Source organism: Alternaria metachromatica (assembly GCF_023757995.1).
Source record: "Alternaria metachromatica strain BMP 0045 chromosome Unknown scaffold_9, whole genome shotgun sequence".
NCBI lineage: Eukaryota > Fungi > Ascomycota > Dothideomycetes > Pleosporales > Pleosporaceae > Alternaria > Alternaria metachromatica.
Window position 1 is genome coordinate 76,054 of NW_026055500.1, and position 14,807 is coordinate 90,860.

Genomic DNA, 14,807 nt, shown 5'->3' on the forward strand with positions numbered 1-14,807 from the left:
GCACCCCACAGACAGGATCCCTGGCACCGGCGTCGGCATCCAGTCAAGGCGACTGGAAATCTGTCAGCGCTGGTACAAATGCCGGCATTCAACACTATGTAAGTCGCTATCGGCACGGTGTGTCGGGCTTTGGTGCAGGAACACCAGCGGTGAGCGCCTCGTATGTACGAACGGAGACGGAATCGAAACGAGGCAGGCGGCCAATGATCATCTCTTTCGAACTTTTCGTCGCCTCGCCGGAACGCGAGCCCGTAACTGTAGGCGCGCGTCATAAAAAGTCCGAGGTGGACCGATGCTGGTCCGATGTTTGTTTCAAGAAACCTGGAACAAAAGCGTCCGAGTTGTTGTAGACCCACAGGTATGGTGTTTCTTCCTTGGTACAAATGCAGGTCTGACGGTTTGGGGAATCCCTGCTGGGGATTTGTAGGCTAGCGAGCGACTTTAGCTCCCGGGCGCTCACGCCTCGTAGATCGTATCGCGCAAGGCATGGCGGAAAGGGCGGTGTAGGGCGGTGAATGGCTTTGGAAATGCATCGTGAAGGACGTTGAGGGACGGACTCTGCAAGCATGTAGACGTCGGCTGTGAAGAAATCTAGTCTTGCTGGGGTCGTCCCAGCGGTGAGTGGTAGATCACGGTACGCGTGCCACTGCATCGGTCGATTTGTGTAGACTAAGGACCCAAGGATTTGAATGGAAAAAAGCAAATTGAGTAGAGAGCGCTACTAGGGCATGCTGTGTTGTAGTCCACCAGATCTGGTAAGACGTGTGCAGTCAAGGGAGAAAGCGCTGCGAATAACGGAGGCTAGGTCGCATGGAAGCCAGCATGGCAGGGAAGACTACACGCTTCGAAGGAAGACGATGAGCTTCTATTCGTGAACGTTGTTTGGTTCGCATTAGGAGAGACACTGTAGAAGCGTCCAATCCCGTGTCGAATGCAGTTCATTAATGGCGTAAGCGACTTGTAGTAGCATCTGGAAAGAGGAGCCGAGATTTTCACAGCTGCCCCCAGCCACCCAACAAGGTAGTGTTCTTGAATACCTAGCCGCGACAAACTCGTGCACGCCGAACATCATTTGGAACATGAACAGCCATGAGGCGCACAAAATTTCGTGTCGAGAGCTGAACGTGAGCTCCCAAGACTTCGCCTGCTAGCATTAGCGAGCGGGACGCATTGAAATTCAAGAATGCAGGCGACTCCGACTCGTCAGGCGGCATCAGGGTTCAGGTGACACTGCGGTGGGCGAGATAGAGTTCTTAGTCAGATATTGAGGCGCAAGCCCAAATTGGCGCCCGGGAACCGCGTTACCCACGTCTACAGTGTGCGACTATCGTCGACGTTGACCGCAACGTCAGAAAACGGTGACTGTAACATTACAAAGCCCAACAGGAGGGTCGTGTGTATGCGAAACTACGTCATTCCATCTTTTGTAGAGCCCAAGCAAAATCGGGCCGTATCGCGGTTGTAAGGAGGAATCTGGGAAAACAGTAGAAATCTCAAAATAATGGAGAACTGGATAGTGGAGCCGAGAGGTGCTGCCGCGTTATCCCAGGTTGTCGAATGATACGGGTAATGCTCCGTGTAGGCAGACCACGGTGCCAGGCTTCAATAGTGGCAATTGTCACGGTGATCCAAAGTTAATGTAGTTTGTCAGTGTGGTGTATTGGAGCCGCATCAGCTGAATCATCCACGGAGCTGAAACCCTATCCATGACCTTTTGATGAAACATTTCTGGAGAACGCCACCGGGTTCGGTGTAGTCGAGCGTCGGCTGCAGGCACAGAACAAAGGTTCACGCAAGCAGCCTCGTCATGCCCACGACGAGCGTGGCAGGGCGGATGTAGCGGGACTCTAAGCAGTTCAGTCGTGGCCTCTCAGCGACGCGAGCGAGCGGCGTGTGAGCAGAAGAGGGTGTATGATGGACCAAAAGAGGCAAGCCTGAAATGAGGCTGAGTGGGAACAGAGAGGTTGTGATGGTATGCTGGTGTGATCTGCCCCGCCGCTAGCGCTGTATCGTGACTACGTAGTGTCTTCGGGCCTTTGGCTCCACCCTCGACGCCTAGTGTCGCCAGTCGTCTTTACGGCTCGCTGCAATTTGCACGATCGCGCTGTTCAGTCTCTGGCCATAGTTTGATATCTAGCGGCACTCCATGGATCGTCAGTCCTGCATTAACGGCCGTCGAGTCCGCAACACCTAGTGGCCAATGCGCGCGTGCAGCCTGCAGGTCATCCTACACCGAGATGGTGTGCCGCCAACCATCTCATGTGGCCCGCCCGCCATCACTCTGCCTGTCACCCATTCCTTTGCGCCCTGGGATCCTTACCTATTCTGCTCACGCTGCACTAAGCTTCTCATCCACACCGCACGCTAATGCGCATGCACTGCACATGCAGGGCACCTCTTCCGGCTGCTTCGCTCGCCTGTCAACATAAGTACCCAAGGAATCCTCCAGAATATGCATCCCGTACCAGACATCTCGCGGAGGATAAACCACGGTTCCGACTAACTGTCGCTTCTTGCATTGCCCTCTCCCAGGCAAACACTTCCCTGGCAGCACTCGCATTGTCTCATATTCGTCGCCTCTCCCACGCCGCCCACTCGTGACACTCCCAGACGCCTACCCCAAAGTCACGCATATATAGCTTGCGTGCGCCGCTCACCACTGGCGAACCTACTACCAAAATCTCCTACCAGCACCACTTGTGAACTCTCTTCACCGAGCGTTCGCGAACTGCTGTTTCAGGAAGGACCGGCCAGGAGCCGGGGGAACGAACACCATTCTCGGTCACATCGCCTTTGTCAAGGTTGAATCAAGCGCTAAGCCATCACTGCCTGTTCGACGTTCATCGCTCTTTCGGAAATTCAAGGACTTCCTCTTAATAATGCCTTCCTATCTACGAAGCACCCCTCGCGCCTACTCCTTCCCACCATGGGTCGAGAACGGCAGCGACGACACTAATGAAAACGATCTTCCGGACATCGACGAAGACCCCTTCTCGCACTTCATCTCACCACCCATCACCGAGGCTGACGACCCGTACGAGCTGTCCTTGAGCGCAGGCATCGACGTCCAGGAAGGACCGCGCACCACCAAGTCTTCCAAGTTCAAGTCCAACCTCGCCAACAAGTGGACCCGATATGTCAAGCACAACCACAGCCAGCTCCACACTCAGTACCACGCGCCTACCATCTACGAAGAGGACGAGGAGGAGTCTTTTATGGGACTGGACGACGATCGATTGAACGACACGCCACAAGTCGTGTCTCAGCTCAGCCCGCCACGGATCAGAATCACTGAACCATCACGAGGCCGCGCACAGGATCTCGCAACCCGCAAACAGCAAAACCGTCGCCGGTACTCGCGCACACTATCGGGTCATCGCCACTCATGGAGAGAACCCAGCCCGGACCTGTTCACTGTAGACGAATCTGAGGAGGAGGATGTTCCTGCGCTACGTCGCGCAAAGACTAGGAAGCCCAAAGACGGTGCGGAACGCCGGAGGTCATCGACCCGATCAAAATCAAGAGCACGAGTCGACTCGGTAACGGGAGAGTCGATCTTGTAGCACGGCAGTACGGCGGGATAGAGAAAAAGGTGCATCATGGGGGAGGGGTTGGATACACAGCATTGCGCGGCGTTGGTGGCTTTTTGACTTTACACACAGCATTGGGAGGCGTTTTTGGTATACCACGGGCTTGCATTTTTATGGTTTCACGCATTGGGCGGTGTTTCATCGAGCATTTACACATACTGTACTGCATTGCGTGCCGCGGCAGCATGATAGCGATCGAACAACAAACAAATTCCACTTCATAATATCTTCAAGCTTCATCCCCTCCTTCGCACTTGGCTCGGTGATATTGCTATGACGACCTCATCAAACGCAACGGGCCAACCCCTTCCATTGACAACCTCCGTCGGCGGTATACTGAGTCGAGCACGCGCAACCATCCCCCACCCGAAAACGCGACTACTGCAGACTAGGAGACAAGCGTGCAGTACCGTGACCTCACGCCGCATAACCCACGATAGCGAAAAACCACCAACAGCGCCCAAATTACCCCTCCACACGCCAGCAGCGAACATCCCTCTTTCGCGCGCTTACCGCCCCTACCCTAAACCATCCGAAAAACCTCCGCGACGACTGTCACAGCAGGAATAATCGGGTCTCCCGGCACCACCGCTCCAGAGGCGAAGATAATCTTATCTTACCAGCCAACTCAATTTTTTTCTTCTCCTGTTTCCGTTCAGCCTCACGATTGCCTGCAGCAGACCAAGTCGTGATTTTCGTCTGCCATTACTCCAACAAGGACTAGCCATACGCGCTCTGTTCTGTATCTTGCATGCAGCCTCGTGCACTGCGCATGTTGCATGAGAAAAGTGTGCCCAAGAAACATCTACCGGCATATATCCATCAGCTTCACCAACCACGTTTTCGGATTCTTTACCCCTCACTTCATCCATTCACGAAGCGCAGCGTGCCGACATTATCGCAGGAAAAGGGTATTTTGCACCGCGCATCTTTTTTTTGGTGTACTTTACGCGAAGAGATCTACACATGTACACAGCTTACCTTTCCCAAAGTTGATACAACATGACCTGATCTATCATGACCACTTGTCATGTCCACGCTTTTCCATCTGCTTCGGACGGCAAGACCCTGCGTTTTGGACGATGTACCCTTTTGACCCTTACAGATAGGACGGCGATCTTACTATGGCGTGCGCGAAGGGTCACGCGGCGCGAGATAGGCGGCGGAGGGCTTTGATCCGGGGTCGGCATAGTTGACGATGGTACTGAATCATGAGGCTGCCTGGCGTGATTGTGATTGCGACAGGCGGGGTCTAAATCTTTTTTGGTGGTTTCCTCGTTACGACGGTGGGGTGGGGTGTGGGTTGGGCATGTGGCCTGTCTTCGGGAGCAGAGTGGCTTCCTGTGTAGAAGGGCCGACTCTGTGGGGTCGGCATTCGGAGACCCACGGTGCGGATTGGTGGCTGGGTAAGATAAATGTGAGGTTGGGTGTGCTACGCCTGTTCGCGATCGAGATCGTGAAGGATGTGGTGTTCGCCGTGTGCATGGCATGATCCGCAAGAAGTCGTCATGTCAGAGGATCTGGATATGTCGTGCGCAGCGCTGCAGCCGCCTGGCTGTCTGCGACGCAGGGCAATGATAATAAGGAAAGCCGATCTATCTGGCGTCTCGCTAAGTGGACCACAGCCTGGGGAAGCTTACGCGTGGAGTAGACTGAGTTTCGGGAGGCGTTGGAGTGGAGATGGTCATTGGAGATGATCATATCGCCACGTTGAACAAAGGGTGAATGCGATTTACAGTCAGTGTTGATACACACATCCGATGGCAATTGTATGCTTCCAACATGCCAATGAGACTAGTAGGTGTACTCGTACAGGCAATCCTTATGCGCGTGATTAGTGCAGATCTTCCAAGGTTACGCGCACTACGCGTCGGTCGGAATGACGTCGTCACCTGAGACGCGACTCCAGCTTTCACGACCCATGCATCACATCCTTACACATCGTGACGCCCTACCCTATCATCTCGACACCCTATAGTACCATCATGCCGCGCTTAGACGAAAACACACAGCAAACCCTCCGCGATGCAGAACAGGGGATCCGAAGGCGAACCGCCAGTGCCTGGGACAGCTTCAGCAACTTCGCCCTACGCGACAACGTGCTCGAAGTAGCCGTTGGACTGATGTATGTACATTCCTATAATAAAATACACGTAAATAAACCATACTGAACCGCAAACCAGCCTCGCAGCCTCCTTCACCGCAGTCGCAAACTCCCTCGTCTCCTCCATCATCCTCCCCATAATCTCGCTCCTCCCCTTTCTCTCCCGCAACCTCGACGCCAAATTCGCCATCCTGCAATCCGGACCAAATTACAACACCACAATCTCCAACGGCTACAACACCCCTAAGCAGGCTGTTGACGATGGAGCTGTGGTACTAGCTTACGGCGAGTTCTTGGACAAGATTGTCAGGTTCTTGGTCGTTGCGTTGGCGCTTTGGGTTGTGGCTCTGGCGTACTCTAGGGGTAGTGGGGATAACATCGTCAAGAAGCAGGTCAAGTGTCGATTTTGTAGGAAGTATATTAGTGAGAAGGCTAAGAGGTGTGTGAATTGTACGAGCTGGTTGGATGGGAGAGAGGATAGAGGGTAGAACGTAGTTTGGAAGGTAAGTGTTCATATTGATACGGCAATGTTGATTTATGGTCTACTGCGCGAGCTTCATGTTCATCTCGTTCTCTCGAGTTCGAAAGCACAGCACCTCCATACCGCATCCTCGAGACGCTCCTCCTTCCACTTGAACTTCTGGTTGTCGCGTAGCGTAATCACACCCCGAATATGGCATGGACTATCTGGAAGACCCTGTCCTTCTTCTGAGTATTCCAAATGAAGACTCTCGATCGACCCATACTTTCGAATCATCGAGTAATTTCCCCAATCTAACTCGATGCGGGTAGGCTCCTCTTTCGATGGCACGACGTTACCATGGGCTTCGAAACGAAATCCGCCCTCGATGTCGCTCGCTTGAATAGGCTTGATCTTCGCACACACAAGATCCTCCGTCTCGCTATTAACGTAGGCGCCGAAGAAGTGATGGGGTATTCCCAGAAGTTTCTCTGCGCAATCTTCGTCTTGACCCTGTTCGTTGAGACGCATCGTTAAATAGATGTCCTGTCCACCGGAAGAGCCATCGAAGCCAAGTGGCGCTATAGTAAGATATGTGGCTTTCTTTTCCGGATCGTCGATAAACAGCCGCTCCAACCTGATGGGCATGCCGTGGAAAGAGATGTGCACCGGGAATCGCGCCAATTCCTTTCGCTCAACCTCATCCAGATCACTGAAAATCGTTTCGTTGAATGCGGCTGCGTCGAGAGTGACATTAGGCCTTCTTTGACCGCCACCGAACGTAGCATTTTCCGCTCTGTCCCAATCCGAAGGCCGGGGTCCAGACACATGAATGAACTGATTATATTGCGTCTCGTCGCACGATAAAAGCACTGCCCTATCTTCTTCCCACTGCTGGGAGTAGTAGTGTGAGCCGTGTCTCCATGTCCTTGTAAATCCTCGCTCTGTTATCTTCTGTCCGACGCAAAACAAATCCTGATAGAACGAAATACCGAGCGAGCGAAAAGCCGTGATGAGGTCGACTTTACTTTTCAAGTCGAACTTCTCGGTCAAGATAAAGGTGAGTAGATACCTCTTCCCAGCATACTGTTGTGGCCCATAGTACACAAGATCCTCAATTGTGGAGCCGCACCATGGGCCAAAGTTGAAGCGATACGGGGCTTTGTTTTCCGGGACAGTGCGTCTGTTCTGTTCCGTAGGGTGGAAGGTGTATGCTTTCTGAAGGGAAGTAGAGGTGTTCCTCCGAAGTGACTGAGTTTGCCGGCGTGATTTATGTGGAGATTTCACAACGCGAGCATCTTGAATGCGACTTATCATCTCTCGTGATACTGGAAGAAACAGAACCGGGTATGTTGAAGACATATTTTTTAGAGAGTAGTGGTCGTACAGTGAGGCAGCTAGGACACTGTCGCAGCCCGTCGATGTTATGGAGCAAATACTTCCTGATAACGACCAGGCTTTATTCTATTGAAGAGGGACGTTTTCGTAAGAAGGTAGTGAGTACTTGATTGAAATCAAGGTTACTTACATCATGCCTAGGTAGGTGCGCAGTCTGGACCCAAGAAGATAGCGTCAATAGCGTCACCCAAAACTCGACTACCAATCGATCGCGCCGATGAGGTCAATCAGGACTAGGAGATATCGAACCAACTCTTGAACGGGCTGAAAAGTCTTTTATGGTACTCTTGTTATCACTAGTCGCATTCCAGGCGATACATTGATGGTTTACCTGATGAGAAGAAACCTTGGCCTTGGCACATCCTTGGAAAACACCGTGGAAAGCATGTGATGATGATAGTTTACTCGGTAATGCGATCAAACGCAAAAGCCTTCCAAACTCCATCCGGTAGCTTGCCATTCTCCAAATCGAACCTACTCCCCCACTGATCGCGATAAGGTGGCGGAATGATGCCTTTAATCAGGTACTTCTCCCCAACCACCGGTACTTCAACATCCTTCTGCAGGATCACATGCATAGTTTCCCGGTTGTCTTCATTTTCCAAAGCTCGGCGATCCAACCAATCTGGCTTGACGGATATTTTGGCTTCGTCGATACTGTCAACAGTGCCCCTTAACTCGAAGCGGAGGCCCTTCCTGATGACAGCCTCGTCGTCGACTTTCTCAAAACGGGTCTCCACCAAGTCGACGGTGTCGGTGCTGTATAAAGCGCCGGAGAAGTGGAATGGTAGGCCCAGCATCTTTTCTGCCCAACCCTCCTCTTTGCCCTCCTCATCGAGCTTCATAGTGACATAAAGGAAGCATCGTTGTCGTCTCAGAGGATGACCGTCTGGGCTTGTAGTTATACCGGAGGGTGAAATAGTGAGATAGGTCGCTTTCTTCTCTGGGTCATCAATGAACAGGCGTTCAAGTCGAACTGGCACTCCATAAAAGGACAGGCGTATCGGATATACGTCCCAGCCCCTTCCCTGTTCCGTATTCGCTGCCTGAGGTAGCAGAGCAGCGAGAGGCTCCGCATCGAAAGTAACCTCCTCTGTCCTCATTGTCCAGTTCTCTACATCGTGAGGCGATTCCATCTCTATAAAGTGGTCGAATGGGGTCTTGTCAGCCGACAATATCACCTGACTGGGATCGCTACGCCAGGAGAGCTTATAGTGCGACCCGGGAATGGTCTCCTTTTTAAACCCTCGTCTGGCGAGCCCTACATCGATATTCATGAAGTTCTCATCTATGTACCAGATGTGAGGAAGCGAGCGTAGGGCGATAACAAGGTCAGGACGACTGGCCAAATCGAAAGTTCCGCCAAGGATATCCCAGATGATAAATTCAGGGCCACCCACTCTCCTGCAGGCGACCTCGTCGAGGGTAAGGCCCTGATGAACGGAGAAGTCAAGCTTGTAGGGCGTCTTGTTGAAAGGGCGTAAACGCCGGTTGTCCGCAGTGGGTTTGAAGAAGTATAGTTGAGTAAGATTGGGGTTGTGCTTCTTTTCGGGAGACTTTCGTTTGCCGATACGGCCATTTCGGACGCGATTCGACATTGTAGCTTCCAAGGCCTCAGTACCTGCAATAGGTCTTGTTGGCTAATGGCTGGGGCCCATGAAAGAACAAGTTTGTTACTGATCTGGAATTGAATGAAAGCGTCTTGAACGAAGAATGCAGTGGTGGAAAGAGGATGCGGAGATGGCGGGCACGCGATCTCGGAAGGCGAGGATATAAGTCTCATGTCTCGGTGGTTCTACTGGGCTAGTCTGTTCACGGTTAGTCGGAGTTGCCCAGGTGAGGATCCCAATAAGCAAAAGCCCCCAGCTAACTTGAGATAGAGATAGATGAGTACTTGTCACGATCCTCTACTTATCGAAATGCACATCTCTAACCCTCCAAAAACCTCGCAACAAACTGCGCAACCTCCGCCGGCCTCTCCACCATGGGCAAATGTCCCGCCCCGTCAACAACCTTAAGCTCAACCCCACTCCCCAACTTATCCGCCATATTCTCCTTCATAGTCTTAGGCAGCACACCATCCCCCGCACCCACCAAGAATGCACCTTTCCCCTTGTACCCAGCCATTTTTTCCCTAATATCATACTGATGCAGCGCCTTAACCGAATCCCTAAACCCAGCCAGCGAATTCGTCTTGACCATGTCCTTGACGCGCTGAATCTTCTTCGCTAGCTCCGCATCGTCGTAGGATTCTTTGACGAACCAGCGGCGCACTGTCACTTCTGCGAGTTCTTCGCCGACGATTGGCTCGCCGGAGGAGGCGGTTAGACCTTCTTTCTCGGCGACAGCGACGCGGTCGTTCCAGGCGTTGGCGTTGGAGGGAGGAGCGAAGGCATTGGTGTCGCAGCCTATGAACGCGGAGATGCGGTCCGGGTAGGAGAGGCCTGCGTTGAGTGCTGTTGCGCCGCCGAGGGAGACACCGATGATAGAGGCTTGCTTGACGCGGAGGGCATCGAGGAGGGCGATGACGTCGTCGGTAAGCGTGTGTACTGTGATGGGCGATGTGGTATTCGATGGAAGTGTGTTGCGGCCACGGGTGCTGTAGCGGAGGATGCGATACTTGTTGTTTGTGGCTTTTGTGAACTCGGCTACGAAGTCGTCCCAGATGCCGTAGTCGACGAGTATACTGTTTGAGAGCACGAGAAGAGGCGCATTGGGATCGCTGGAGCCTTCGAGGCGGTACGGCAGTTGCACGCCGTCTTTTGTTGTGACGAAGCTCTCGATTACTGGTCGCTTCTCTGGTGTGGTGTGCGCAGGATGTGTCTTGACCATGCCTTCTGAACTCTCTGCTGGTACTGTGTCTTTGCTCGCCAGACTTTGGAGGTCGCGCTGTGCAGCACCAAAGGTGTAGTAGAGATCGTACACCCTCCTCTTCCTGTCTTTTACGACATCCTTGTAGATCTTATCGCACCACTCCGTCGTAGTAGCAGCCTTGAACTCGGGTCCTCCGAGCCCATTCTGCGGCGCGTACTCGTGCAGCGCGAGGTACTCTTTCTCGGTCTTGTGTCCGCTCTCCAGATCTAGGTATGATGTTACGAATCTCCTCGTTCTCCTCCAACCGGGCACCTTTTGCAGAAGAGGTACATGCTCCTCATCATACCACTTCTTCAGCTCCTCTTCCTTGTCTGCGCCCTCGTGCAGCGCAAAGCTCACAGCAATCATGACGTTCTTCTCTCCCTCGTTTTCAACTTTCTGCAGGTCCTTGAAGTCTCCACCCTTCCATTCTCCGAGTAGATCGTAAGATCGCCTGTCGACGAATATCTGCTTCATAGTGTCGCGTTCTCGTTGCGATTGCACCGGTGCGCTTCGGAGTTTCGTGTACGGCTCTCTCGTCAGCCACTCGAGCTCGTCGAAATCGTAGATGGCCATCCATTCCGGCTTATCTTTGGACCCAGGCGCGCTCTCGAGATCCGTGGCGCGATAGCGGAAGCCATTGTTGCAAAAGGGGAGGCGCAGACGATTAGGGCCGTGTTCGTTCTGGTACCTTGGAGGGAAGAGTGTCAGGTGGGAGCGTGAAGTGGCAAGGATGCGACTGCGGAGGCGTCAACTTACCAATCGTGAAACTGTGCTTCAGGCAAGCCCTCCTTGGGCTGCATCGTCACGTACAAAATGCCTGGAGTTGATTTGGCTGCCATTGTATCTGTTATGTGGGTAGCTGTGCACTTCAGTGTAAGTGTCGCAAGTAGATGAAAGACGACTGGGTGGGAATGGAAGATTGGAAACGATTAGATTCGATGGTTGCGACTATACTACTCCAATTATCTCGTGCAGGCCATGACGAAGTTGGGGAAAGAAGAGCTCCCCCGACGACATCTGCCGGCTGGCGTTAGTTCGGGCGACGGCGGCACCGCTGCCCCTCATTCTTCCGAGGCTGAACACAGACCCGCCACTACTACGCGTGTACGCTACGCTTCGAGACGTGGAGGACCATCAATGCATGCAGTACCTAAGTACTCACCCACATCAGAAATCATGCTAGCTTGCTGAAGATGAAGTTTTTGTGATGCTAATTCTCTTGATGCTACCCACGTATCCTCTATGCCCAAGTATTGTGTATCGGTCTAGTCGTACCAAATAGCATTCATACCAAAGCCTTTCTCACCAATCTCCAATCTCGCAACTCTTGCTAGAAATTCATCCTGCCATCTATATATCTCCACGCCACCCTTCTCGTCATCTGTCAGCGCTAACCACTCATCGGACCAAGGACACGGCGATACCGCATTCGAGTGACCACCAGAGGTCGGCGTAGGGTTGAGGCAGATTTGTCGCTCAATGGCGCCTGAGGGAGCGATCTTGAATGCGGCAATGTAACCCGTGAGGGAGAAGGAGTTGGATCGGGAGGTTGCGAAAAGGTAGTTTGAGGATTTGGTGAGGAAGCAAACATCGGAACGGTACATCGTGGTTGCATTGGGGATACCTGAGCGCAATAGTTAGTGACTGGGATAGCCGGGAGTAGGAGGTCGACTTACCAGGTGGGATCAATGGGTACGTCTTGTGGGTGTAGACAGGCAGTTTGGTCTGCGGATCAATCACGTACTCGCACAACCGATTCCCTCCCTCCATCAAGGCATATAGATAGTTGCCCGACGGATGCATCTCTACCCATCTTGGATGGTCTTTCGGAGCAGGTGCCTCAGTGAAGCCTACTGTTTCAAGCCTTCCCTCGTCATCTATCTTCTTATGGCACCAGACCCGATTGGCCCACATGTCCGCGCTGTAGAGATGTGTCTCTGAGGGGTCGAAGACCATACCGTGGATGGCAGTCTTTTCGCAATACTCGAAGTTCTGGATGTTCTCTTTGATGTGACCTTCGGGGTTGACTGAGAAGATGTTGCCGTAGCCAGCATAGTCGTAGAAAGGGTTGCAGTATACGGCATACGGAGGCTTCTGGGCGGGAAGGAGGAAGATCGCACGCGTCTTGGTGTCGGCATCATTTGCTTTGGCTGTGGAACTTGTCAGTATCAGCAACCTGCGTTGATGTTATGTCGCTTACGATGTCCGCCCATTGGAAAGCTTCCTGTGTGTACAATCTCACTCGGGCTCTTGACCTCGTGCGAGCTCCATTTCTTCATAGAAGCACCGTAGATGTTCTTTCTCTTGTGCTGTTATCCTAGTCATCAGCAATCGTTGGTCGCATCGAGGTCCAGAAATTGCGCGCATACGTCGAAAGCCATCCAGCTTATGGGCTCATCCTCTGGGATCTCCGTCTTCTTCACCAACTCCAGCTTCAATGTTTCATCGTCAAATGCGACTGTGATGATCACACCTGGCGGCGTCCAAGTGCCGATCATGAGGTGATGCTTGACCATGTTGGTGGTTGCTTCCTTGCACAGAACGTGTCTTTCGTGTAAACAAACAGCTCGCAGCAAAAGCTGTCACTCTGGGATGTATGCCGAATCCTCCCTCCACTCTGCGATAATTCAGCCATCGCGTCGCGTCTCTAGACTTCCGGGGTCTGCGCCGAAGGCGGGGCATTAGTGCTGATGACGCTAGATTGCGAGGGAAAAAGGCCGGGTAAGACTTCTTCCACATCGGCTCCCTTTTAATTCGCCAACCCGCCCAGCGCGAGGCGGGGCAGCCGTCGCGACCTGGCGCAGCCTTCGGCACTGTAGCTCCTCACGCTCATAGTACGTTTGAAAGCCGGTACAGCATGCCGCCAGACAGCTCTGACAAGGTCTCGCCTGATCCGCGGCTAGAGAGACGGCCATTGTCAACGGTATCGGTTCGGTTGGCTGCGGGCGGTAGAATTCAGTTACTATTTATTAAGCTCATGCCTCCCATGCATGGTGTCTATTCCGCACTACTTCCCTCCACCAGCCCCTTGATACCCTTTGTACCTTGATTCCCTATATAACTACACATCCAAGATGGACCCAAACACACAGACAGCGCCTGAGGTCCAGGAGAATGGCTCGCACCGCTTCGACCCTAACTTCACCGACGCCGTCATCAACGCTATTGGACCAAATGTGCCAGACCGGACGCGTTTTGTCATGGGCAAGCTGATCAGGCATCTTCACGACTTCATCCGCGAGGTCGAGCTGACCAACGAGGAGTGGTTTGAGGGCGTGCGATTTGTGAACTCCATTGGCAAGACCACAACAGCCACCAGGAACGAGGCGCATCGTATTTCAGATGTGCTAGGTGTAGAATCGTAAGTCGTCAAACCTTCAGCAAGACCAAACGTCATACTAACTTCTACCCAGATTGGTCGACGAGATCGCACACAAGCACATCAACGAGTCTGGCGAGACACCCACCTCTTCCACAATCCTCGGCCCCTTCTGGTCACCACACTCGCCATTCCGCGACCTCGGCGACACCATCATCCGAAACCCGCATCCTGATGGCCAAACCACTCTCATGCACGGTGTAGTCATGGATCTCGACACCAAGAAGGGCATCCCCAACGCCGTCATCGACATCTGGCAAGCGAGCGCAAACGGAAAGTACGACTTCCAAGATCCCGAAAACCAGGAGCCCAACAACCTGCGCGGAAAGTTCACCACCAACGAGAAGGGCGAGTACTGGTACTACTGCTACAAGCCAACAGCGTACTCGCTGCCTACCGATGGTATGTTATCTTCTGAAGATATCTTATGGGCAAGACTAACGCACAACAGGCGCCGCTGGCCAACTCTTCAAGACTCTCGACCGCCACCCCTTCCGTCCCGCACACATCCATCTCATGGTTTCAGCCGAGAACTACAAGCCGCTCATCACACAATTATACCCCCGCGACGACCAATGGGTCTCGAACGATACTGTCTTTGCCGTCAAGGACGATCTGCTGCTAGACTTTGAGCCTAGCAAGGACCCCAAGGCGAAGCTCGACTTGACATACAATGTCACACTTGCGCCAGCGGGTAAGAAGACAACTAGATTGGAAGGTATTCCCAGGTTACCGAATGTCTTTGATGAGCAGAGCAGGTTGTAGATTAGTTCGTCTTTTGTGGTATTGAACATGTATATATTTCATATAGTGGGATCTACGGAAAACTACGCATGAATGAATCTTTGATCGAATGATCTTTCAAAAAACCTGATTTACTCATTCTTATCTGAACACGAGCATTGCTCACCAGTGCCATGCCTCGCTATTCCGTATACCGGAAAGTATATCCGTGATTGTCCCTGCATATGCACAAGAGGGATATATAATCTCCCTCTTTCCTTGCTCCCTCACATCCAA

General features: G+C 52.7%; 6 protein-coding genes across 6 annotated transcripts; 3 read left to right on the plus strand and 3 right to left on the minus strand.

Moving 5' to 3' along the window:
* Positions 1-2,879: 2,879 nt before the first annotated feature.
* Positions 2,880-3,563, plus strand: J4E83_004840 (uncharacterized protein; the record flags this gene model as incomplete). The annotated part of the gene is made up of 1 exon (XM_049331765.1): positions 2,880-3,563. One exon carries the CDS (start codon positions 2,880-2,882, stop codon positions 3,561-3,563), a length of 684 nt encoding a protein of 227 aa, XP_049188860.1.
* Positions 3,564-5,575: 2,012 nt separating this feature from the next.
* On the plus strand, positions 5,576-6,182 carry J4E83_004841 (uncharacterized protein; the record flags this gene model as incomplete). Its single annotated transcript, XM_049331766.1, has 2 exons — positions 5,576-5,715; positions 5,774-6,182. The coding sequence occupies 2 exons, from the start codon at positions 5,576-5,578 to the stop codon at positions 6,180-6,182; spliced, it is 549 nt and encodes a 182-aa protein (XP_049188861.1).
* Positions 6,183-6,256: 74 nt separating this feature from the next.
* Positions 6,257-7,687, minus strand: J4E83_004842 (uncharacterized protein; the record flags this gene model as incomplete). Its single annotated transcript, XM_049331767.1, has 2 exons — positions 6,257-7,337; positions 7,683-7,687. The coding sequence occupies 2 exons, from the start codon at positions 7,685-7,687 to the stop codon at positions 6,257-6,259; spliced, it is 1,086 nt and encodes a 361-aa protein (XP_049188862.1).
* Positions 7,688-9,481: 1,794 nt separating this feature from the next.
* On the minus strand, positions 9,482-11,247 carry J4E83_004843 (uncharacterized protein; the record flags this gene model as incomplete). Its single annotated transcript, XM_049331768.1, has 2 exons — positions 9,482-11,096; positions 11,165-11,247. The coding sequence occupies 2 exons, from the start codon at positions 11,245-11,247 to the stop codon at positions 9,482-9,484; spliced, it is 1,698 nt and encodes a 565-aa protein (XP_049188863.1).
* A 426-nt stretch (positions 11,248-11,673) lies between these two features.
* Positions 11,674-12,924, minus strand: J4E83_004844 (uncharacterized protein; the record flags this gene model as incomplete). Its single annotated transcript, XM_049331769.1, has 4 exons — positions 11,674-12,032; positions 12,085-12,558; positions 12,609-12,717; positions 12,778-12,924. The coding sequence occupies 4 exons, from the start codon at positions 12,922-12,924 to the stop codon at positions 11,674-11,676; spliced, it is 1,089 nt and encodes a 362-aa protein (XP_049188864.1).
* Positions 12,925-13,482: 558 nt separating this feature from the next.
* Positions 13,483-14,552, plus strand: J4E83_004845 (uncharacterized protein; the record flags this gene model as incomplete). Its single annotated transcript, XM_049331770.1, has 3 exons — positions 13,483-13,769; positions 13,822-14,189; positions 14,239-14,552. 3 exons carry the CDS (start codon positions 13,483-13,485, stop codon positions 14,550-14,552), a joined length of 969 nt encoding a protein of 322 aa, XP_049188865.1.
* Positions 14,553-14,807: the final 255 nt, after the last annotated feature.